Consider the following 24,159-nt stretch of genomic DNA (forward strand, 5'->3'; position numbering starts at 1 on the left):
AAGATAGACCAGTGCCTACCTCTCTACACCCTCCTTTTGGATACTTGTAGAGAGCAATGAGGTCTCCCCTCAGCCTGCTTTTTTTGTAGACTAAAGAGCCCCAGTTTCCCCAGCTGCTGCTCACTGGGCTTCTCTCCAAGCCCTCCCCAGCTCAGTCGCCCTCCTCTGTACCCACTGCCTTGATGTCATAGTAGTATCATAGTATCAGTCAGGGTTGGAAGGGCCCACAAGGATCATCTAGTTCCAACCCTCCTGCCATGGGCAGGGACACCCCACACTAGATCAGGCTGGCCAGAGCCTCGTCCAGCCTGGGCTTAAACACCTCCAGGGTCCATTCCAGGGCTTCCCCACTCTCACGGTGAAGAGCTTCCTCCTCACCTCCAGCCTGAATCTCCCCGCCGCCCTGCACTGTAGGCTCCTGCCTTTCCCCTTCTACGTCATGTGGTTTGAGTAACACTCATGTAACTTAATGTTATGCTCACCCAGAGTACATTTGCATGACTCTCTAGTAAGGATAAATCTTTGCACAGAGAGAGGAGGAGCTGCATTTATCTGGAAATACTTGGCTTATTGCCCTCTTTAGCTAGCACATGACTTCTGTGCTGCACACGGCATTTCCCTGCCTCCCTCCCATTCAGTCCTTTTGGTTTAATTGACTTTCCCAGTCCTGACAGTTGCTTTATATTCAGAAAAGAGGAATTCATCCCCCACAAAGCTTTCAAATCTGATTGTGGTTGCTCCTTGGAGAAAACACTTCCTGCTCTCTTCAAGGCTGACAATGTACTTTCCCCCTGCTTGTTTAGACAAGCTTGTTTTGGCTGCAGAAACCTGGCCCAATGATAGGCTTCTTTTCTTCCATTTATAATCCTGTGAGATTTATGTATTGGGAGTAATCTTCATTAGCTGGAAGAAGATTGTCCAATGTGTGGTACCATGTCCCACTTTCTGAGTATTGCCAGCTGAGTATTAGGCAATAGAATTGGCTGCTTTGCTTTTTTCCTTCCTCTCTATAGCCTGGGGGAGGAAGTAAATCATTTCATCGTTTAGTAATAATGCTTGGCACTTTGTTTGCATCTCCAAAGAACCACATGGGTATGAACTGAATGATTTCTAGAACACTGTGTGGTAGTTTCTCATGATTGTTTGCCCCATTTTACAGATGAGGAGGAAGTGAACAATAGAATAGAATAAACTAGGTTGGAAGAGACCTTCAAGATCATCGTGCCCAGCCTATCAACCAATCCAACCCACCTAAACAACTAACCCATGGCACCAAGCACCCCATCAAGTCTCCTCCTGAACACCTCCAGTGATGGTGACTCCACCACCTCCCCAGGCAGCCCATTCCAATGGGCAATCACTCTCTCTGTGGAGAACTTCCTCCTAACCTCCAGCCTAAACCTCCCCTGGTGCAGCCTGAGACTGTGTCCTCTTGTTCTGGTGCTGGCTGCCTGGGAGAAGAGACCAACCTCTGCCTGTCTACAACTTCCCTTCAGGAGGAGGAGGTCACTTCACTCAACAAATAGTCAAGTGACCTTAAGCCATGAAAGGAGAAACAAAATAAACTTGAGTTCCTGGTGTGTGTGTAGGAAGGCTTGTTTCTGGGAGCTGTTCACCTTTAATGGTCTTTTCTAAGCTTGCTAACTATTTAGTTAACAATTTGAGGAGAATATTGCTCACTGCTGGCTGGGTGAGCTCTCTGCTTCTTCCTTTTTTGTCCCTATTGAGCTGGAAGCAGGGAAAAGCATTTCTGTAGTACTTGGAAATACTTTTTCCCTGTCATGTTTTCCATCTTGAGATGGGAAACAGGAGCCACCCTAACTGGGGCCACTGTTAATACACGGCATGGATAGAAACTAATCCTTCTTGACTCATCTACCACATGCCATGCTAGGATTATTGACTCTTTTTTCCCCTCTCATGGGCTCTAGTGGAAATTGCTGGCTTGGAGTGATGTCTGGTATCGCTTCATTTGCAGAAATAACTTTATACAACTGCACTGCACTATAGTGCTTGGTTTACAGCTGCTTAATTAACTGACAAGACCCTTAATTGTATTGCATGACACATAGAAAAGGTGAGTGCCCTAAGTAGTGAGTTTCTTCCTTCGTAGAGGTAAGTTTTCAAGGCAGGTTGGATGGGGCTCAGAACAACTTGGTCTAGTGGAAGGTGTCCCTCCCTGTGGCAGGGGGTTTGGAAGTAGATATTTTTTTAAGGTTGGTGGCACAATGTCTAGGTGGAGGCCAGTGACAAGTGGTGTTCTGCAGGGGTTGGTGTTGAGACTCATGCTATTAAGTATCTTTATCAGTGACATGGACAGTAGGGTTAAGTGCACCCTCAGCAAGTTTACTGACAGCACCAAGCTCTGTGTGGTGTGGGTGATATGCTGGAGGGAAGGAATACCAGGACCTTGACAGGCTTGAGAGGTAGGCCTGTGCAAATCTCAGGAAGTTCAAGAAGGCCAAGTGCAAGGTCCTGCACTTGGGTCAGGGCACAGAATCACAGAATTAACCTGGTTGGAAAAGACCTTTGAGATCATCAAATCCAACCTGTCACCCAACACCATCTAATCAACTAAACCATGGCACTAAGTGCCTCATCCAGTCCAGCTGTCTTCAACCATGTGCTCTCTATGGGGATGCAAACCTTTGCTGAGCTTGTTTTAGGGACTTGAGATTTAACTCCCAAGATTATATTTGGTTTTTATTTAATGAGTGGAACAGCTGCCCTGATGCTTAGATGAGCCTTTCAAAGATGGACAGCAGCAGCAAGTATTTTAACCAGATTTGCTGGTTGGTTGGTTGTGGGTGAATGGTTGGGGTTGGGTTGGGTTTGATTTGGTTTGTTTTCTCCCCACATTTGAGTATCTTGGGTAGCTGGTACCTCATTTGTATGTGTTCTCTTCCAATATAATAATGATAAACCAGGTTGGAAGAGACCTTCAAGATCATCGTGTCCAACCCCTCAACCAATCCAACACCACCTAAACAACTAACCCATGGCACCAAGCACCCCATCAAGTCTCCTCCTGAACACCTCCAGGGATGGTGACTCCACCACCTCCCCAGGCAGCCCATTCCAATGGGCAATCACTCTCTCTGTGGAGAACTTCTTCCTAACCTCCAGCCTAAACCTCCCCTAGCACAGCCTGAGACTGTGTCCTCTTGTTCTGGTGCTGGCTGCCTGGGAGAAGAGACCAGCCTCTGCCTGTCTACAACCTCCCTTCAGGTAGTTGTAGAGAGCAATAAGGTCACCCCTGAGTCTCCTCTTCTCCAGGCTAAGCAACCCCAGCTCCCTCAGCCTCTCCTCACAGGGCTGTGTTCCAAACCCCTCACCAACTTTGTTGCCCTTCTCTGGACTCGTTCCAGCAAGTCAACCTCCTTCCTAAACTGAGGGGCCCAGAACTGGACACAGGACTCGAGGTGTGGCCTAACCAGTGCAGTGTACAGGGGCAGAATGACCTCCCTGCTCCTGTTGGCCACACTGTTCCTGATGCAGGAGAGGATGCCATTGGCCCTCTTGGCTGCCTGGGCACACTGCAGGCTCATGTTCAGCCTACCATCGACCAGCACCCCCAGGTCCCTCTCTGCCTGGCTGCTCTCAGCCACTCTGACCCCAGCCTGTAGCTCTGCATGGGGTTGCTGTGGCCAATGTGCAGAACCCGGCACTTGGATGTGTTCAGTCTCCTGCCCTCAGCCTCTGCCCATCTGTCCAGCCTGTCCAGGTCCCTCTGCAGAGCCTCTCTACCCTCCAGCCAGTTCCTAACCCAATGCAGTGTGCTCCAATCCAAGCCATATTGAGCAGAGCTGTCCTGAGCTAGGACATGCTACAGGAGCCAGTTTCATCCAGATTTTCTCACAATACCTGAGCTGCTGATACCTTTTAAGCTGATGTTTCCAGGAGCTGATTGTGACTCTTCACAGATCTGGACAGTTTTTCCCTCACTGGGCTTGAGGAGCCCTCTGGTCTGGGTGGGAACCTGGAGTGTGCAGCAGTAAGCACAGACTAGCTGGTGTAAAGGCTTTCACACTTAACCTGCAGGGCTCTAGCACTTGTGCTGAGGTTTTTGGCATCAGTGGCAGCAGAAGTGGTGCTGGCTACAGCTAGAGATGGCCTGTAGCAGGAGCTCTGCCTTGCAGAATCGTAGGCTCGTTAAGGTTGGAAAATACTTCTAAGATCATCCAATCCAACTGTGTTTGTAGTGGTTTGAGCCTCAACTGGGAGTTAAGAGCTCAGATGGGGGCAGGGCTGAAAATCTCTCCCCTGCTCCCCCCTCCTCCCTCCCAACAGAGAGGGGGAAAAAAGGGAAAGGGAAGGAGCAAATCCACCAAGCAGTAATTTGAAGTCAGCCTGGAAGTAGAGAGGTAAAGAGTTTTCTTTAAACAATATATATATAACAATAACAGGAAAGGTTCACAAGGGCAAGGAACAAGGCTGGATGGGGGGGGGGCGAAAAAGAAACAAGAATACAAAACCAGTCTCTCTCTGAAGAGGCACAGAGGCAGCAGGGAGAAGGACCAGGCCCAACCACGTGGCAGAAGAGCAGGAAGGCAGCCACAGTTGCCCTCATCCAGGAGAGGCAGGAGCCAAAAGGAGGCCTAATGACCCCAGTGCCTTCCCTTTTATACCCTAGCTGGGCAGGGAGGGGGGAGTGGAACAGACTCAGTTTCCCAGGGGGAAAGCACCCTGCAGGGAGGGCAAAGCACCAGCAAGCCCTCCCCCCTTTGTTTTCAGAATGGGCATTAACCCACCACAGTGTGGAATCTCCCTGAGCTTTCTGTTTGTCTGAGGGAAGCTCAGACCCATGCTGCATAAAACTGATGCTAGTATCTCAGGTTGCTGGCCAGTGAGCATATGCCTGCTCCCAGATGTTCTCTTATCTCAAAACTGGAGATGAGCCTGAATTATCCTTCTGGAATTTGGAAGCTGTTTTTGGTAAAGCTATCTGTCTGCAGGTGTTTTCAAGGACACATCACCCTTTGAAATGGTGTTAAGAAATGGAGGGTCACGTGCATTACATCAGAAATTCTTCTTAGTGCTTATTAATCCTGTGTGTAATTGTCATGGCTTACACACACAGGGCTTCTCTGTGGAGTTTTTAGCCATACCAGTGTCTCTTCAGAATAAGTGCCAATGTAACCTGGTTATGAGCAATAGTCTTAATTTAGGTACCAAAAATGGGACGTAGATAAACCTGAATTGGTGTAAGAAAGTAGGAGAGGAAATAGCTTTGCCTCATGAGGGGACTTCAATTTCAGTTGAATCATCTAGCCTGTAGTGATAAGGCAGAGATCATTGAGTCCTACCTATCATCCAACAATATCTAATCAAGTAAAGTAAAAAGGCCAGGGATTATTGTATGTGGAAGAATAGAATAGAATAGACCAGGTTGGACAAGACCTTTGAGATCAAACCTACCACCCAACACCATCTAATCAACTAAACCATGGCACCAAGCACCCCCTCCAGGCTCTTCCTAAACACCTCCAGTGATGGTGACTCCACCACCTCCCTGGGCAGCACATTCCAATGGGCAATCTCTCTTTCTGTGAAGAACTTCTTCCTAACATAGAGTGCTTGGCCATTTTCTCCAGCCCAAGCGACCCCAGTTCCCTCAGCCACAACTCACCAGCCCTGTCCTCCAGACCCTTCACCAGATCTGTTGCCTTTCTCTGGACACACTCCAGCACCTCCATGTCTTTCTTACAGTGAGGGCCCCAAAAGTGAACCCAGTACTCAAGGTGTGGCCTCATCAGTGCTGAGTGCAGGGGGACAATCACGTCCCTGCTCCTGCAGGCCACACTGTTCCTAGTAGAGGCCAGGATGGTGTTGGCCTTTCATGGCCACCTGGGTGCACTGCTGGATCATATTTATCTGGCTGTCAACAACCCTCCCCAGGTCTTTCTCCGCTGGGCAGCTTTTCAGCCACTCTTCCCTAAGTCTGAAGTGTTCATGGGGTGGTGTGTCCCAAGTGCAGGACCCAGCACTTGGCCTTGATGGATCTCCTACATTTGGCCTCAACCCATCAATCCAGCCTGTCTGGGTCCCTCTGTAGAGCCTTCCTACTCTCAGACACATTGACACTCACACCCAGTATTGTGTCACCTGCAGATTTACTGATGGTGCACTTAATCCCCTGGGCCAGATCATTGATAAAGACATTAAAGAGAACTGAGCCCTAGAGAACATCGCTTGGACTGAACCAACTGGATTTAACTCTATTCTCCACTACTCTTTGGGCCCAGCCATACAGACAGTTTTTCACCCTGCAGAGCATCCGTCAGCCATGACCAGGCAGTTTCTCTAAGAGGATACTGTGGGAAATGGTGTCAAAGGCTTTATTAATGTCCAGGTTAACAACATCCACAGCTTTCCCTTCATCCAGTAAGTGGGTCAGCTTGTCATGGGAGGACGTCAGGTTAGTCAAGCAAGACCTGCCTTTCATGAATCTGTGTTGCCCAGGCCTGATTGCCTAGGTTTTCTGTATGTGCCATGTGATGGGCACCCAGGATAATCTGCAGCATAACCTTCCAGGGCAGCAAGGTCAGACTGACAGGTCTGTAGTTCCCTAGATCCTCCTTCTGGTCCTTCTTGTAGATGGGTGCATTTGCTAAACATCTTCTGCTGGGACTTCCCAAGTGTTGACTGTTGCTAAATGATTAAAAGTGGCTTAGTGGGCACTTGCTCAGCTTCTTCAGTGTCCTTGCCTGGATCCCATCCAGCTCTGTAGACTTGTGTGTGTTCATGAGGCATAACAGATCACTAACCATTTACTCTTGGGTTGTGGGGGGCTTCATTCTTCTACCATTCCTTGTTTGCCAGCTCAAGGGGCTGGGCACTTGGAGAACAACTGGTGTTAGGGTGAAAGACTGAGGCAAAGCTGGCGTTAAGCACCTCAGTCTTTTCCTCAGCCTTCCTCGCTGTTTCCCCCCACATCCAATCAAGGCTGGAGTTTCTCTGTAGTCCTTCTGTTGCTAAGCTATTTATAGACACATTTGTTTTAATTGTCTTTTATGGTAGTAGCCAGATTAAGCTCTAGTGGGGCTTTGGTCTTTCTAATGTTCTCCCAGCCTAACCTCATTACATCCTTGTACTCTTCCTGAGTTGCCTGCCCCTTCTTCCAAAGGTCACAAACTCCTTTTTTTTCCCTGAGTTCCAGCCAAATCTCTGTTAGTCAGCCAGTCTAATTCCCTGCTGGCTTATCTTTCAGCACATGAGGAGAGCCAGCTCCTGTGCCTTTAAGATCTCTTCTTGGAAAGTGTCTGGGCTTCCTGGATTTCATTGTCCTTTAGGGCTGCCCTCCAAGGGATTCTTGTCAGCCAGTCACCAAAACATGCACAAAGCTGCCCTCTGAAATTCCATGGTGGCAGTTTTGCTGACCACCCCCTTTTTTCTCTGAGTATGAAAAGCTCTACTATTTTGTGACTGCTATTCCCAAGACAGCCTCCAACCATCAGACCACTCCCAAGTCCTCCTCTGTTCACAAACACCAGGCCTAGGAGGCAAGCCTTCCCTAGATGGCTCGTTCACCTGTCAGGAAGTTCTCTTCCACACACAAACTCCAGGAAACTCCTAGACTATTTCCTTTCCCCCCATAGTGTATTTGCAGCAGATGCATGTTGTAAGCTGAAGTGCCCCACAAGATTTGTGATCATGAGACCTGTAATGGGTTGGGGCACGCGCAGAAACAACGACTCAGACAAACTGATTGCAAAAGCAGTGGAGAGTTTAACTAGAGAACAGTGAGTGTGCACAAAAGGAAACATGGTGACAAGAAAGGAACCAAAATAAACCCAGAAAGACCCCAACCCCACCTGAGGGTGCACCCAAAACCCCCAAGGCTCCTCCTTCCCTCCCCTACTATTAGGTTGGTCTCAGCTGGCCAGACCTGAGACTGCCCATCCCCCAGTGGCCTTGGGCCCAATCAGGCCCATGGCCAGGAGATCTCTCCCCCAGTTACCGAGTCTCGGAGAGGGAAGGAAAGAGGAAGTGCCAGACCCCACCACAACATTTATAATGGTGCAAGACTTGGTGCCATGGGCTAGTTGATTAAGATAGGGTTAGGTGATTGGTTGGACTTGATGATCTCGAGGTCTCTTCCAACCTGGTTGCTTCTGTATGTGATTCTTACCACTTCTCCTCACTGCTTGTGGAATATTTTGTCTGCCTCTTCATCCTGGTTGAGTGATATATAATAGACTCCCACCATGATATCTGCCTTGCTGGCCTTCCCTCTGATTCTTGCCCATAAACAGTTAACCCTATTGTCACCATCATTAAGCTAAAGACAGTCAAAACACTCCCTAAGATACAGGGCTACCTCACCACCTCTCCTTCCTTGCCTGTCCCATCTGAATTGATTGTAGCCATCCAATGCAGCCCTCCAATTGTGTCAATCACCCCACCACATTTCTGTGCTGGCAGCTATGTTAGATGGTGAGTTGTCTTGGTACAGAGGTTGAGTTTCTGTGTGCTGCTGGTGAATGTTGAACCAGAGCGATCTGAAGCAAGCTTAATCTTGCAAGACAACATGATTTAGTCACAGACTTGATAGGAGTTTTGTAACTTTGGTGTTTCTCTTGGGCACAGACACTCCCTCCCTCATCCACTGCAGCTGTGCTCTGGTGCTATCTTCTAAGTGGAAAAAGAAGGAAGATTTTTAGTCATAAAGATGTGGATGCTTTGGTTTGGTTTCTGCAGAGGTCACATCTGGCAGCTGATGGACTAGTCAGTCAAAGTGAGAAAGGCAGATGCTTTACTCTGGATCTTACAACAGAGTGCTGATGAAAACACCCACAGGTTGTACAATGCTGACAGGATCTGCATTTTGAGGTCCTGCTTCGCTCATTCAAACAGGCAACCAGTATTAAGCACATTTCCAGTACCATTCACCTCACTATCATTAAGAGCAAGCTTGCTTTCAGATGTGGGCTTACCCAGCTTGCTCATCCCAGGCTGGATGGGTCTTACTGGAAAGATCCTGTCTCTGTTTCAGGCTGTGGTTCAGCTAGGTCATCCATCCAATCTAAGGGGACCAGATTACAAACACTGTGAAATGCTGAGTTGGTGTAAAGCTGCTTTGCAGATAAGGACCTGTTAAGAAAAGAAAGAAAAATTCCCTTCTGCAGGGATTGGGTGACAAAGGTGGTGGCTTGATGCTAGATGGTCAAGACTTGATGTGTCCTGGGTGTCATTCTACCTGAGGTCTGCCAGGCAATGGTAGTGGTAAACCAGCCATGGTGGTTGTGCCTCATGGACTGCAAGAAGCCACGTCTGTCCATGTGTGGGCTAGGGATCCCATCAGGTGCTGCAGCACTACTGGGAAAGTGACAACCAAGCTGGTTTCTCTGGCCTCTTTGGCACCTGTTCCTGGCTCCTAGCACAAGACAGGTGAGGGATGTCACTCTCTGACACATACCTGGCTAGCTAGAGGAGAGCCTTGTTGACTGTCAGTGTTTCAGCCCTAAAACAGTTTGTCAGTGGAACAAGGGCAATCTCTGTTTGCCAACTTGCAAATACTCATGGAAGCCTTTGTGGATTTGATGCTTTTCACCTTGGCAAGAATTTTCTTTACTGCTGCCTTCCCTTTCCTCCTTCTGCTTCTGGTCTTTCTCATTACAACAGTCTGCTACAGTTCATTGCTTCTCTTGCAGTTTTGGACACTGTTGGAAGTTAACACCTTTGCATCCCAACAGTATCCAGAGCAGCTAGCTTTGTCTGCACTTGAATGTCCCTGCTCCTTTGTAGCCTGTCACAGTATTCACAGTATAACCAAGGTTGGAAGAGACCTCAAGGATCATCGAGTCCAACCTGTCACCACAGACCTCATGACTAGACCATGGCACCAAATGCCACATCCAATCCCCTCTTGAACACCTCCAGGGACGGTGACTCCACCACCTCCCTGGGCAGCACATTCCAATGGCGGATGACTCTTTCAGTGAAGAACTTTCTCCTCACCTTGAGTCTAAACCTCCCCTGGCACAGCTTGAGACTGTGTCCTCTTGTTCTGGTGCTGGTTGCTAGAGAGAAGAGACCAACCCCCTCCTGGCTACAACCACCTTTCAGGTAGTTGTAGAGGGCAATGAGGTCTCCCCTGTCTTGTGGTTTCATTCTTTGCAGCTATGCTCCTGTTCACAAGCCCTCTGCCAGTCATGCTGCAGTGCTCTGGGCAGGGAATTGGGAAGATTGATATGCACAGACCAGCACAAATACAGTATTGTGTTCTCTGAACAGTTTCTGCAAGTGCTCACCTCAATCAGGGATGTCTGGTGCCAAGGGGTTTAGTAGGTGCCCTGGAGTTTAGTGTTAAGGTGTGGGTCCATGTTCAGCAGGGTGTTGTCAGCCAGTGCTCACAGCCAGTCACTAAAGGTAGAGGCAGCTCTGCTTTGAGCAACTGAAATAGCTGCCTGTTGTGAGGATGAGAAATAAAAGCCCTATAACGTTGCTACATCATAATAAACTTAGTGTAGTCAGCTTTGATGTCAAGAAACCCTGTGCACACATAACAAATAGTAGTAGTGGGCTGTCTCCTTTAAAACTTCTGCTATCTGGTAATTTGTCAACACCTCTTAGTTTCTGCTACCACAAAGCATGTAGAGAGTTTTGAGGCCTGCATTGTAGAGTGTGTGTACTGCATAAATTACAGTGCATTGTGACAGCTGCAGTGAATGGCAGGATTCAACTATGGAGCACTGAGATGCATCTGAGTTGCTATCTCTTGTATTATCTAGAGCAAGTTTGGAGCCTTGCTGGCATTACAGCAGGTTAGGAAACTTCGTGTAGTCATGTTACCTGCCTTAGGTACTTGCACATGTCTTTGAAGCAAGACACACAAGGTCACTGGCCTACAGCCACACCACCTTCTTGGGATCTTGTCAACTCTTGCAAGCAAAGGAGCACCAGACTGAGTCACAGTTGTTGGGCAAGAAGCCTCCAAGGAGCAGGCTGCTGTTGCAGAGGCATGCATGCATGCTGATGCGTTTCCCTTTATCGGTACTTGGTATTTTCTTGCTTCAGAAAAGCACTGTATTATTTCCTAGGTAGTAGGATTGATTTTCCTCTCCCTCATACTGTGCCCAGTTCTAAATGAGTTGAAGATGAATTGGTTGAGGTCTGCAGACAGATATACTGTTGATTATTTACAAGGTAATGAATGGTTAGTCACAAGCTGAGTATCCATCCCTGTGAAGTGTGGCACGAATAGCAGTGCGGAGCTGTACCCTTCAGGTAGTTGTAGAGAGTAATAAGGTCAGCCCTGAGTCTCCTCTTCTCCAGGCTAAGCAACCCCAGCTCCCTCAGCCTCTCCTCACAGGGCTGTGTTCCAAGCCCCTCACCAACTTTGTTGCCCTTCTCTGGACACGCTCCAGCAAGTCAACCTCCTTCCTAAACTGAGGGGCCCAGAACTGGACACAGGACTCAAGGTGTGGCCCAACCAGTGCAGTGTACAGGGGCAGAATGACCTCCCTGCTCCTGCTGGCCACACTGTTCCTGATGCAGGCCAGGATGCCGTTGGCCCTCCTGGCTGCCTGGGCACACTGCAGGCTCATGTTCAGCCTACCATCAACCAGCACCCCCAGGTCCCTCTCTGCCTGGCTGCTCTCTGGCCACTCTGACCCCAGCCTGTAGCTCTGCCTGGGGTTGCTGTGGCCAATGTGCAGAACCTGGCACTTGGATGTGTTCAGTCTCCTGCCCTTGGCCTCTGCCCATCTGTCCAGTCTGTCCAGGTCCCTCTGCAGAGCCTCTCTACCCTCCAGCAGATCAACTCCTGCCCCCAGCTTGGTGTCGTCAGCAAATTTACTGCTGATGGACCTCATGCAGATCATCAATGAAGATGTTAAAGAGCATGGGGCCCAGCACTGATCCCTGGGGCACACCACTACTGACTGGCTGCTAGCTTGTTGGTAATGTTGATACTGCAGTGCAGCAACAGCAAGTTAATGTTTCTTTTCCTTAAACAAAGACATTCCCATTCTGGAGCCCTCAATTCAGGAAGGACATGGACCTGAAGGAGCGGGTCCAGAGGAGGGCCCCAAGAATGATCAGAGGGAACACATGCTATGAGGGCAGGCTAAGGGAGCTGAGGATGTTCAGCCTGGAGAAGAGAGGGCTCTGGAGAGACCTAATAGCAGCCTTCCAGTACTTGAAGGGGGCCTACAAGAAGGATAGAGAGAGATTGTTTCCAAAGGCCTGCAGTGATAGGATGAGGGGCAATGGCTTCAAGCTAGAGAAGAGGAGATTTATACTAATGTTAGAAACAAGCTGTTCACCATGAGGGTTGTGGAACACTGGAACAGGTTGCCTGGGAAGCGGTTGGGGCCCCATCCCTGGAGATCTTCAGGATGAGGTTCAACAGGGCTCTGGACAGCCTGATCTAGTTGAGGATGTCCCTGCTTACTGCAGAGGGGTTTGGACTGGATGACCTTTGAAGGTCCTTTCCAACCCAGCCCATTCTGTGATTTTGTGAAATCATAAGAAAAGTTTTCCTGGGTAACATCAAAATAGGTTTGCAGAAGCTTCAAAACAGGCACAAGTGTGTCCGAAGTGTGACTGACCATCAGCACTTGTTCCATTGATAACTGAGGTTTGGTTTGGGGAAAGTGAATGGTAGTTGTCTTGTTCACATTGTTTTCCTGTGTGTTTTTTTAAACCTCTGCTTCTGTGAAGGTTTTCAGTTAGCTGGCAGGACTGACCTGGGTCTGGTAGTCTGTAAAATGATGGACTGTTAAGTAATTCTAGGTAGCATGCCACTGGTTGTTTTAAAGACAATTTAAATAGATTATTAGGGGAAGGGAAAAAACAAAAGAAACAAAGCACAGAAATGACAAGTTAGTATCCTTGACATTTCTCAGAAGGCTGCTTTCTGTCCTTCAAATGGCAGATTTTGCAAGTGAAGTGGAGCAGGAGGAAGTGGTATTTCATTAAAATACTAGGCATTTAAAGGCAATTCCTTAAGGCATTTGCAGGAAACAAAAGATTGCTATTTGTAACTGTCCAGAGCTTTAATAAAGGGCAAAATCCAAATGTTAGAGTCATGCTGTTCACAGAATCACAGGATGTCAGGGGTTGGAAGGGACCTCTGAAGATCATCCACTCCAACTGCCCTGCCAGAGCAGGACCAGAGGATCTAGCACAGGTGACACAGAAACACATCCATATGGCTGTTGAGAGTCTCCACAGAAGGAAACTCCACAACCTCTCTAGGGAGCCTGTTCCAGAGCTCCCTCACCCTCACACTGCTGAAGTTCCTCCTCATGTTGAGAGAGCAATAAGGTCAGCCTTGAGTATCCTCTTCTCCAGGCTAAGCAACCCCAGCTCCCTCAGCCTCTCCTCACAGGGCTGTGTTCCAAGCCCCTCACCAACTTTGTTGCCCTTAAGAGGTAGGACCAAAGATGCAGGGACGTGAATTTTGACAGCAAGATGAAATTTGGGGTCTTACTTTTGCTGTGGAACAGATTCTCTTCCCATGCCCTACTCATAAAAGATGACTTCAATTTATTGGCTTTTTCATTGTGTTTTTGTGGTAGACTCCCTGGGGGTAACAGCCTGCTCCTGGGATTCCTTTCACAGCCCTCAGAAGCAAGCCCTCAGCAAAGTTTGTGATTTCTGTACATCCGAACTTCCTGCTTTATGGAGTGTTATATAGGAATGGGAGATCTGGGAAACTCAAGTCATCCATCCTATTACATCATGTCATAAAAATAATCAGCAGCTGATGCTTTCTGTGCACATGCTCAGCACTTGGAAAAAGAGGAAAAGGAGTGGGACGGAAGGCCAGCTCCTGCCCTTCCTTGAAGAGGTTCCACGCAGGCTATGGTAAGTCCCTTTGGCCTTGCTAGCAGATGCTGATTCTCCTCAGCTCTGTGAACCTTTGAGTTTTAAAGTGTGATGTGTTTTTTGTGGGTGGGCATTCAGAATGAGACCACCTCAAAACAGAAGGAGAATAGACTTGAAAATACTGCTTCTAGATCTCTCTCTCTGTGTTCTTTGATGGAGGAAAGAAAGTCTCTGGGTGGAGAAACTGTGATTTCCTACCGGTGTAAAACGCTTCAGCAGTTTTAAGAAGTCTGCCATCTTCATTAAATACCTGATTATCAAAGCCCTGTTCAGGCAGCTTTCCCTTTGCATCCAGCAGGCTGCAGTTCCCATTCACAAATCCCCTTGGTTGTTTTCTGTTGTTCCCCCCTCCCCCCCCCTCTACCTTCCCTTGAATTTATTTGCCGGGCAGGGTTTTTAGCTGTTTCAAATACATCTTCACAAGCTCTGGAGCCAGAGGGTTCGTATGGCACTCAAAAATAAAACTCAGAAAATCTCCACCTACTGAAAAGTGAACAGCATAGCCTTAGCAACCAGCTGGTGTGCTTGAACTAGAGGAAGGGACGTTAACCACGTCGTGTTGTCTCTGTAGCAGCGAGGGATGCAGTGGAAATGCCAGCTAGGGATAAGATTAATCCTAACTGAGAGTGGAGATAGCTGCATTTTGTGTTTTATTTTACTGTTCTTAAGAGTGGATTGTAAATACAGCCTTGAGGAAGCAATGCTGATTCTTGTCAGCATGAGCAAGCTCCTCAGCTGGGAGCTCTAAAACGGGGATCTGCCTTGTAAACACACCCACCCCCCTCCCGCCCTGTCTTGCACAGACTGTGCACACAGGAAGGTAAGTGTGGTCATTTCCTAGAAAACAAGGGACAACTTATTTCAAATGATCTGTCAGATAGGAGGAAAGCACTGACAGTACCTTAGGTGTATTCTCTGGGGTGTTGTGCTGGGGTGGATTTGATGGCTCTGTTTCCTGTGAGCATCTTGGGTTTTTATTCAACTGCTGTTCCATAGATCTGTCTGTGTTGCTTTCTGCTTTTGTGGTTGAAAGAAATTCAAACTGCTTGGCATGCTTCTTCCCAGAGAGGGTTCTCAAACATCAGAATGGTCTGCCCAGGGCACTGGTGGAGCCACTATCCCTGGAGGTGTTCAATCAGTGTGTGGACCTGGTGCTTAGGGAGCTGGTTTAGTGTTGACCCTTCAGTGCTGGGTTGCAGGTTGGACTGGATGACCTCGGAGGTCTCTTTGAGCGGGTGTTGTCTGTGATTGTGTGCCGTGATCTGAAAGGGGAGCTGTTCTGTACTGTCCCTAAGAAGGTCCATTGCACTTCTCCAGGATGCACTCTCATTCATGTTACCTGGCTCTGTGGTTTTCCTTCAGTCACTGCTAACAAAAAAACCCCAAAGCCTTGAGTTTTCACTGGGGTTTTGTTTCTGTTAGGCCAAAGCCATGGAAAGCAGAGAATGTTGGTGTTGGGCTGGGACTCCTCTCAGAGTCTGTGAAGTCAGAGGTAGTCTTGGTATCCTTCAGTAGATGCAGGAGTTAATCTGTTGGTGTTTCAGTGTTGTCCTCTTTCCTATAATCCATAAAAGGCTACTGATTCATGACTGCTGTCTAATAGTTGTGTTCGTGTCACTCCCTCTGCACCTCTCTTTCCACCTTATTCCTCCCGCAGTTTGTTGTCTTTGTTCTTTGGTCCACTGGTGTAGGAGGTCTTTGACTTCCCTCCTGTCCATCTGTTCCCCACATACTGGTGATGGCATTGAAAGAAAAACACTTCTGTGCCCTTGCTGGTGAGGAATGCTTCCAATATTATTTTTCTGTCCCAGCAATTTTCTGTTCTGCTGGATGTGCTGCGCTGTGCTGGGAGGGTGCCCAGAGCAGGATGTGCTGTTTCAGGCCAGTTTGCAGTGCTCGTTTTTCAGACCCAATAACTGGTTGCATTATCTCCAACTATTTGGCTTAAGGGATTTGTCTTTCTTTTCCACTTTACCTCTCACCTAAACATGAGCCAGCAGTGTGCCCAGGGGGCCAAGAGGGCCAATGGCATCCTGGCCTGCATTAGGAATAGTGTGGCCAGCAGGAGCAGGGAGGTCATTGTGCCCCTGGACTCTGCATTGGTTAGGCCACACCTTGAGTCCTGTGTCCAGTTCTGGGCCCCTCAGTTTAGGAAGGACATTGAGACACTTGAAGGTGTCCAGAGAAGGGCAACAAGGCTGGGGAGAGGCCTTGAGCACAAGCCCTACAAGGAGAGGCAGTGGGAGGTGGGATTGTTTAGCCTGGAGAAGAGGAGTCTCAGGGCAGACCTCATTGCTCTCTACAACTACCTGAAGGGTGGTTGTAGCCAGGAAGGGGTTGTCTCTTCTCTCTAGCAACCAGCACCAGAACAAGAGGACACAGTCTCAAGCTGCACCAGGGGAGGTTTAGACTCGCGGTGAGGGAAAAGTTCTTCACTGAGCGAGTCGTTCGTCATTGGAATGTGCTGCCCAGGGAGGTGGTGGAGTCACCGTCCCTGGAGGTGTTCAAGGGGAGATTGGATGTGGCACTTGGTGCCATGGTCTAGTCATGTGGTGACAGGTTGGACTCGATGATCTTTGAGGTCCCTTCCAACCTTGGTGATACTGTGATACAGTTCTCAGCTGTGGGCTTTCTGAGCTGCTGACAGATGCTCCATGAGCTGGTGGCAGAGTCTGTAGCCATTGAGTGCATTTGCACAGGCCTGCTCCCTAAATGTTATCGTAAGATTTCTCTCTGCTGCTCTCAGCAACACGGCTCCTTTGTACAGTAGCAGTGGAGGAAGTGCTGTGCAGACAGACACATCTCCTTCCTTGGAGGCCGGACCAGATAGCAGTGGGGTAGATGCCAGAAGTCTCTTGGGTGCTGTTGTTACAACTGTCTGCCCCTGCTACTTTTGCCTCAGGGATTTTTGGCAAGCACAGACACCCCCCTTGTTTAGAAAAAGGCAAGAAGTGCTGTTTTTGGAAGCCAGAGGGGTAGTTATGCCTGGATGGCTTTCTTAGCCAAGTGTGTATTAGCAGTTCCTTGCCCCCATTAATGTCTTTCCTAGAAAGAAGGTGTGAAACAAAGGGTACACTGTGAACAAACCCGCTCAGGGGAGTGCTCCCTTCCTTAGTGCCTATTTAGGCTGCAGTAGGCTTTTCCTTAGGCAGCCTCTGTGGGACATTATTTACTGCTTGATGTCATGGGTGAAGTCGAATCTGCTGCTATTCATACCGTGCTGCTCTTGTGCCACCTTCAAAATTGAAGTGCTGGCTGCAGCAAAGTGTGAGGGGGCTTGAAGTTCAGATTGTAATACAAGAGGCTTCCTGTTCTGTTGGCACTCTTGGGTTCTGGGTTTTAGGTGTTGCTTTTTTTTCCACAGGGATGGCAGCAAAATGGGTGGGAGTTAGGTAGTTCACTGGCTTTGGTTTCTGTTTGATGCTGGTTTATTGTTGTTTTTTCCTTTTCCTGCATTTCACTGCACTTTTTCTGCAAGCAGGCTAAGTTAAGGTAGTTGTACATTATGATTGTGTTATTTGTATTAAATTTAACAAGGCCAAGCTCCAGATCCTGCACTTGGGTCACAACAACCCCATGGTAAGCTACAGACTTGGGGGTATGTGGTTGAAAGGCTGTGACTCAGATAGGGACCTGGGGCTTCTGGTTGGCAGTCAATTAAATCTGAGTCAGCAGTGTGCCCAGGTGGCCAAGAAAGCCAATGGCATCCTGGCTTGGATTAGAAACACTCCGGCCAGCAAGAACAGGGAGGTGATCATTCCCCTGTGCTCAGCACTGGTGAGACCACACTTGGAGTGCTGTGTTCTGTTCTGGGCCCCTCACTGCAGGAAGGACATTGAGGTGTTGAGTGTGTTCAGAGAAGGGCAACAAGGCTGTTCTAGGGCCTGGAGCACATGGCCTGCGAGGATGGGCTTGACGGAGCTGGGGTTGTTCAGTCTGGAGAAGAGGAGGCTGAGGGGAGACCTCATAGCTCTCTACAGCTCCCTGAAGGGAGGTTGGAGCAAGGAGGGGGCAGCCTCTTCTCCTTGGTGGCAAGCAACAGGACCAGAAGAAATGGTTTCAAGCTGCCCCAGAGGAGGTTCAAGCTGGATGTTAGGAAATAGTTCTTTACAGAGAGGGTTCTCAAACACTCTGTAATGATTCTGTGAAGATCATGGGCACACCAGATTCCCAAAGATTAGTTGCCTGTTGCAAGCTTGTGGATACTTTGCCTCTTCGGTGCTTTTCTTAAAGCTGTGAGAAATCTGGCTGGCAGCTCTGGGCTTTTTGCTGTGTGCTTTTTGCTTTCTGAGTGAAACCCACCACAGGTCATTCACACTCTGCGTTTGCAGACACCCACACGTGAGCAGGACCAGGTAATCCTAAAGGAGGAAAAAGTCGAGACTGTCTTTAGCATTGTCCAGAAGCTGCATTTTTCTGCTCGTTTTAATTGGGTGTCCAGGCACCAGACCAAATGTCTTGTATGAGCTGCATATTGTGACAGGTATTGTAGTGCTTGAAGTTTAGTATTTACCTTTTGCTTAAAATCAGCACTTTCCTCCTTGGAGGTTGGAAGTCTTTGACTGTGCTGCTACTGCATTTTATCAGAATTTTCAACACCTTAGAATCATAGAATTGGAATCATAGAATTGGAATCATAGGTTGGAAGAGACCTCAAGGATCATCCAGTTCCAGCCCCCTTGCCATGGGCAGGGAGACCACACACTACATCAGTTGCTCAGAGCCACATCCAGCCTGGCCTTAAAAACCTGCAGGGATGGGGCTGCTACCACCTCCCTGGGCAACCTGTGCCAGTCTCTCACCACCCTCCTGGGGAATAATTTCTTCCTAACATCCTATCTGAATCTACCCATTTCCAGCTTGAAGGTATTTTGAATTCTTGAAGTTCTCATGGCAATTAAATAGCAAAGCAAGATATTTACCCAAAACACAGTAGTCCTTGTGTTGTAGGTCAGAAAGTACCTTAGGGTTTGGATCTACTTCATGCAATAAAAATGTTTATAGGAAGATGAAATTTGTAATCATTTATTTTAAGGATAGCTTTTCAGCAAAGCTCTCTGGCAGTCTCTAAGGAAACCTACTTGCCATCTGGGTCAAACCAGTAAGGTGACACACATGAGGCAGAATCCAGGTTGTAACAGCAGGTTTTGGTTTCATGTGCTTTCAGTAGACTCTTTCCCAGGAGTTGGGACAGAGACACTGTGAAGAACTTGATTGCTCATGTTGGGGCAAATGGCAGCAGCGGTGCAGCCCGATGCAAGAGCCAAATGGCAGTGTGCAAAAGGTGAAAAGTTTTCCTTCCTGGTGTTTGTTTGGCTTTGTTCCCTAACTTTATTTGTAGCAGAAGTAGTCTTGCATGTCTTAGATTAAAGTCATGTGTACTTTGGTAGCTTGTGTGGCTGTTATGCTGAGGTGGAAGGGTTGGGTATCCTTCTGACCGTTGCAGTTCCACTCCAGCAAACTGCCTCAGTACAAGCTTTACTTTCAGCAAATTGGGATATGGAGTCCAGCTAGTTCAGGTCATACTGGGCAGATTTGCTTGTTCAGACTGTGGTGGAAATACTCCTCTAGCTTTCAGAAGTTTGAGGGTGAGATCAAGTTGCATCATGACAGTGTGACTCTTGCTAAGCTCTGAGCAACTTGTTCAGATGCATTAACACTACATCCAGGGAGTCATGGGCATTTGTGTTATCGTTCTGTAGGCAAATAGTTGCATGTCCAGGACTTGTCAGGTGTTCAGAAATCTTAGATTCAGAATCATTTTAGTTGGAAAGGACCTTTAAAATTATCAAGTCCAACCACCATGTAACTCTACCAAGTCTGGTGCTAAACCGTGTCCCTCAGCACCACATCTCTGCCTCTTTAAAAAACCTCCCGGGATGGCAATTCAGCCACCTCCCTGGGAAGCCTCTCCCAGTGTTTGAGAATGCCTTCCATGAAGAACTTTCTTCTTATATCCAACCTAAACCTCCCCTGGTGCAACCTGAGGCCATTTCCTCTCATCCTATTGCTAGTTACTAGGGAGAAGAGACCAACACCCACCTCACTCCAGTCTCCTTTCAGGGAGCTGTGGAGTGCAAGAAGGTCTCCTCTCAGCCTCCTTTTCTGCAGACTAAACAATCTCAGTTAGCTCAGCTACTCTTCAGAAGACCTGTTCTTCAGACCCTTCACCTGATTTGTTATCCTTCTCTGGATGTGCTGCAGCACCTCAGTGTCTTTCTTATCGTGAGGGCCTCAAAACTAAACACAGTGCTCAAGGTATGGCTTCACCAGTGCTCAGTCCAAAGGGACAAACATCCCTGGTGCTTTTGGTCACACTGTTCTTAATGCAGGCCAGGATGCCATCTGCCTTCGTGGCCACCTGGGCACACTGTTGGCTCATGTTGAGTTGGCTTGGGGGAGAAGCTAGGCACATGTTGTATTGCTGGTTTGCAGCTTTCTTTTAGTGATGGAAGGCCTGTGTTGTCTATGCAAGCTTCACTGAAGTGCTAGTGGGATTTCTGATGTGCTCTGTGGGATGTACCTTCTGTGGCTTGGACCTGCGTGCGGAGCAAGCCACAGGATGACCAAGAGTTTGATCTGGATCATCAAGCAGCTGCTTTGATTCTTTGATCCCAGTTGATGCCTCGTGGTGAACACCCTCAGAGTCTTGTGGTCTTCCTGCTGGTCTTGTGTCAGTGCTGTCTGAATTCAGAGAACATGCACTTTGGCCACAGCAACCCCATGCAGAGCTACAGGCTGGGGTCAGAGTGGCTGGAGAGCTGCCATACAGAGAGGGACCTGGGGGTGCTGATTGACAGCTGCCTAAACGTGAGCCAGCAGTGTGCCCAGGGGGCCAAGAAGGCCAATGGCATCCTGGTCTGCATTAGGAATAGTGTGGCCAGCAGGAGCAGGGAAGTCATTGTGCCCCTGGACTCTGCATTGGTTAGGCCACACCTTGAGTCCTGTGTCCAGTTCTGGGCCCCTCAGTTTAGGAAGGACATTGAGACACTTGAATGTGTCCAGAGAAGGGCAACAAGGCTGGGGAGAGGCCTTGAGCACAGCCCTGTGAGGAGAGGCTGAGGGAGCTGGGGTTGTTTAGCCTGGAGAAGAGGAGGCTCAGGGGAGACCTCATTGCCCTCTACAACTACCTGAAAGGTGGTTGTAGCCAGGAAGGGGTTGGTCTCTTCTCTCAAGCAATCAGCACCAGAACAAGAGGACACAGTCTGAAGCTGCACCAGGGGAAGTTTAGGCTGGAGGTGAGGAGAAAGTTCTTCACTGAGAGAGTCGTTTGTCATTGGAATGTGCTGCCCAGGGAGGTGGTGGAGTCACCGTCCCTGGAGGTATTCAAGAGGGGATTGGATGTGGCACTTGGTGCCATGGTCTAGTCGTGAGGTCTGTGGTGACAGGTTGGACTTGATGATCTTTGAGGTCTCTTCCAACCTTGGTGATACTGTGAGACTGTGAAAATAAATTCTCTTTTGCAGAATAATTTGAAGACTTCAGAACCCAACTCACACTCTCAGTGTTTTATTGCTCCTTAGGGTGTTGCTGGTGATTGTTCCTGGGAAGAGAGAAGATGATGAGTGATGCAAGTGACATGCTCGCTGCGGCTCTGGAGCAGATGGATGGCATTATTGCAGGTAAACTGTTTGGATTTTCCTTTCTTCCACCTGGAGGGTGGAGTTTTGGGCAGAGAAGGGAGTGTGGTAGTAGCTGTGTTTGATGTCTTCTGCTATAGGTTACCAATTAAAATAGATGGAGTGGAGAGGTTGCAGACTCCCATGCAGCCTCTGCCAAAATGGTGCTCAAAGTGGTTGAGTGATGCAGTTCAGCTGTTGCACACAGCATCATGAAAGCCAAGAACAAGGCACATTTCAGGATGGGGCTGACTGTATTTAAAGAGCTGCTGCTAGGCAGAAGGAGTAAGCTGGCTGATAGTGGCTACTCTGAACTTCTCTCAGCCCTAGAGAGTTAACATGTCAACTTGATTTTCCTTTTATTCAAAACTGGAATGCTCTGGGTCCAAATACTTGGTTAGGAACTGTCTTGAATATTTGAGGTTTTTAAAGTACCTATGAATTTTAGGTGGAGCAAGGAGAGGCATCACAAAGTATAGAATAGAATAGAATAAACCAGGTTGGAAGAGACCTTCAAGATCATCATGTCCAACCCATCAACCAATCCAACCCACCTAAACAACTAACCTATGGCAGCAAGCACCCCATCAAGTCTCCTCCTGAACACCTCCAATGATGGTGACTCCACCACCTCCCTGGGCAGCCCATTCCAATATACTGCTTTTGAGTCTAGTGAGTTAGATAACAATATAGGTACACAATACAGAGGAGCAAAGCAGGAAAAAGTTAATAGCTTAATCCTATTCCAGCAGAGCAATGCAGACAGCTACCCAAACTGAGAAAAATATTCTGCAAGGACAGCAACACAGTCACAAAGTCTTTGATAGCTCCACTTAATATAATTTCCCTCAGGGAAAAAAAAGTCATCATACAAATTCTTAGGTTCATAGAATAGCTTGGGTTGGATGGGGCCTTAAAGATCATCTAGTTCCAAACCCCCTGCCACGGGCAGGGACACCTCCCACTAGTCCAGGTTGCTCAAGGCCTTATCTAACCTGGCCTTGAACATCTCCAGGGAGGGGGCTTTGTTTGAACAATGACTTTTCTCTGCAGTTTTCCTAAAGATATTAAAGACACATGGCAGGAGCATGTGTAAAGTGAATTCAGTGGGGTCTTAATGGTCTCTAAAATAAGCTGTGACTTTAGTAACTCCTATAAGTAGATACTGGTATCTGGATCTGCTCCATCTATCTGGGTTTCCAGGAGCCTGAGTTACTTATGGCATGCTGAAGTTTCATATAAAAATAAAATGTGCTGTTGGGATGGTTAAGTCACCACTGACTTCTTTTACTCAAATGTCTGGACAGAGCTATAAAGTAACATAAGATAATCCTATGCTGTTGAGGGGATTATTCACTTCTTGCCTCCTCCTTCCTTTTCTTTTAAAGGGACTTAAGAGAACACTTGAGTTTTTAATGACTTGGCAGATGAGGTGAATGAAAGTTCAGGGAAATGCAGTGTATGGCACACATAGTTTTCAAAAGTTGTCAGTACAAATGATGCTCTGTCATGAGCACGTCTCATTGTGCCAAGGCATTTACAGTATTAAGTACACAAATCGCTGTGCTGAGGGAAATTATAGTTGGAATTAGCTGGCTTGACTTAAGTCAACCTTAATCCTGAATTTATAGTTGCCTTCCTTAATATATGGCAGCTTTTAATGTAGGTCAAACATAGGTACTGTGAGTTTATGCAAATAAGAGATTTTCCTCTTTATTAACATGCAAATGTCAGTGCTACCATGTCAGACTGCTGGCTTTAAGATTTGTTCTCATGGAGAAGTGATTTGGTCTTGCTTTTTTCATCTGATTTTATTTATCTTTATTCTTTTTTAAAAAACACCTGTGCCTCTGAGCAGCACAACCATGAAAAAGGCAGAGTGTGGTGTCCTGAGCACCATGACACTGGATCATGCAGTCCCTACAGGCTAACTCAAAGAGTCAGGGTGAATTGGAGTCAGGGCCTGTGAGCCCCACCCCCATAGGGCTTTCCACCTCCTGTGCATCCTGGGGAGCAGGAGGCCAGCCCAGATCTTAAACTCTTGAGCACACCTGTGGCATGCATGTCCTCTGTAGGATCAGCCCACTTCCTTCCTGCTGGAGCTGCTCTTCTTCTAGCACATCATCAGGGGCTCGCCCCTCTCCAAGTTCCTGCATGGTGCAGGCAGAGTGGATCCTGACACTGAGTGTAGTTCGGATAAATGCCTGCTGGGAGCAAATGCCACCCTGCATTTCTCAGCTTCCCTGAGTGTCTGACCTGTTCGACTCAGGCCTTATGCTATGAGATTGTGAGGAGCAGGTGAGGGACCTGGGGTTGTTTAGAATGGGGAAAAGGAAGCTGCGGGGAAGACCTTTTCACTCTCTGCCATGCTCTGAAAGGAGGTTGGAGCACAGAGGATGTCAATCTCTTCTGCCTTGTAACAAGCGATAGGGTGAAAGGAAATGGCCTCAAGTTGCCTCAGGGGAGGTTTAGGTTGGCTATTACAAGAAACTTCTTCACTGAAAGGGTCCTCAGAGCCTGGAATAGGCTCCCCAAGGAGGTGGTTGTATCTCCATCCCTGGAGGTGTTTCAGAGAGGCAGAGATGTGGTGCTGAGGGACATGGTTTAGCACCAGACTTGGCAGAGTTAGGGAATGGCTGGACACAATCATCTTAAAGATCTTTTCCAACCAGGATGATTCTGTGATCTATGGTTTTGTTCCCTC

General features: G+C 48.0%; 1 protein-coding gene across 1 annotated transcript in view; it reads left to right on the forward strand.

Annotated features, from left to right (window-relative positions):
- The window catches only part of PPFIBP1 (PPFIA binding protein 1), a 128,310-nt gene that overhangs the window by 40,242 nt on the left and 63,909 nt on the right, over positions 1–24,159 (forward strand). Inside the window, exon 2 of the mRNA XM_054173948.1 lies at positions 21,360–21,458. Coding sequence (XP_054029923.1) covers positions 21,395–21,458 — 64 coding nt within the window. The 5' untranslated portion in view covers positions 21,360–21,394. The remainder of the gene's footprint in view (positions 1–21,359; positions 21,459–24,159) is intronic.

The sequence above is a fragment of the Dryobates pubescens genome, chromosome 27 (assembly GCF_014839835.1).
Source record: "Dryobates pubescens isolate bDryPub1 chromosome 27, bDryPub1.pri, whole genome shotgun sequence".
Taxonomy (NCBI): Eukaryota; Metazoa; Chordata; class Aves; order Piciformes; family Picidae; genus Dryobates; species Dryobates pubescens.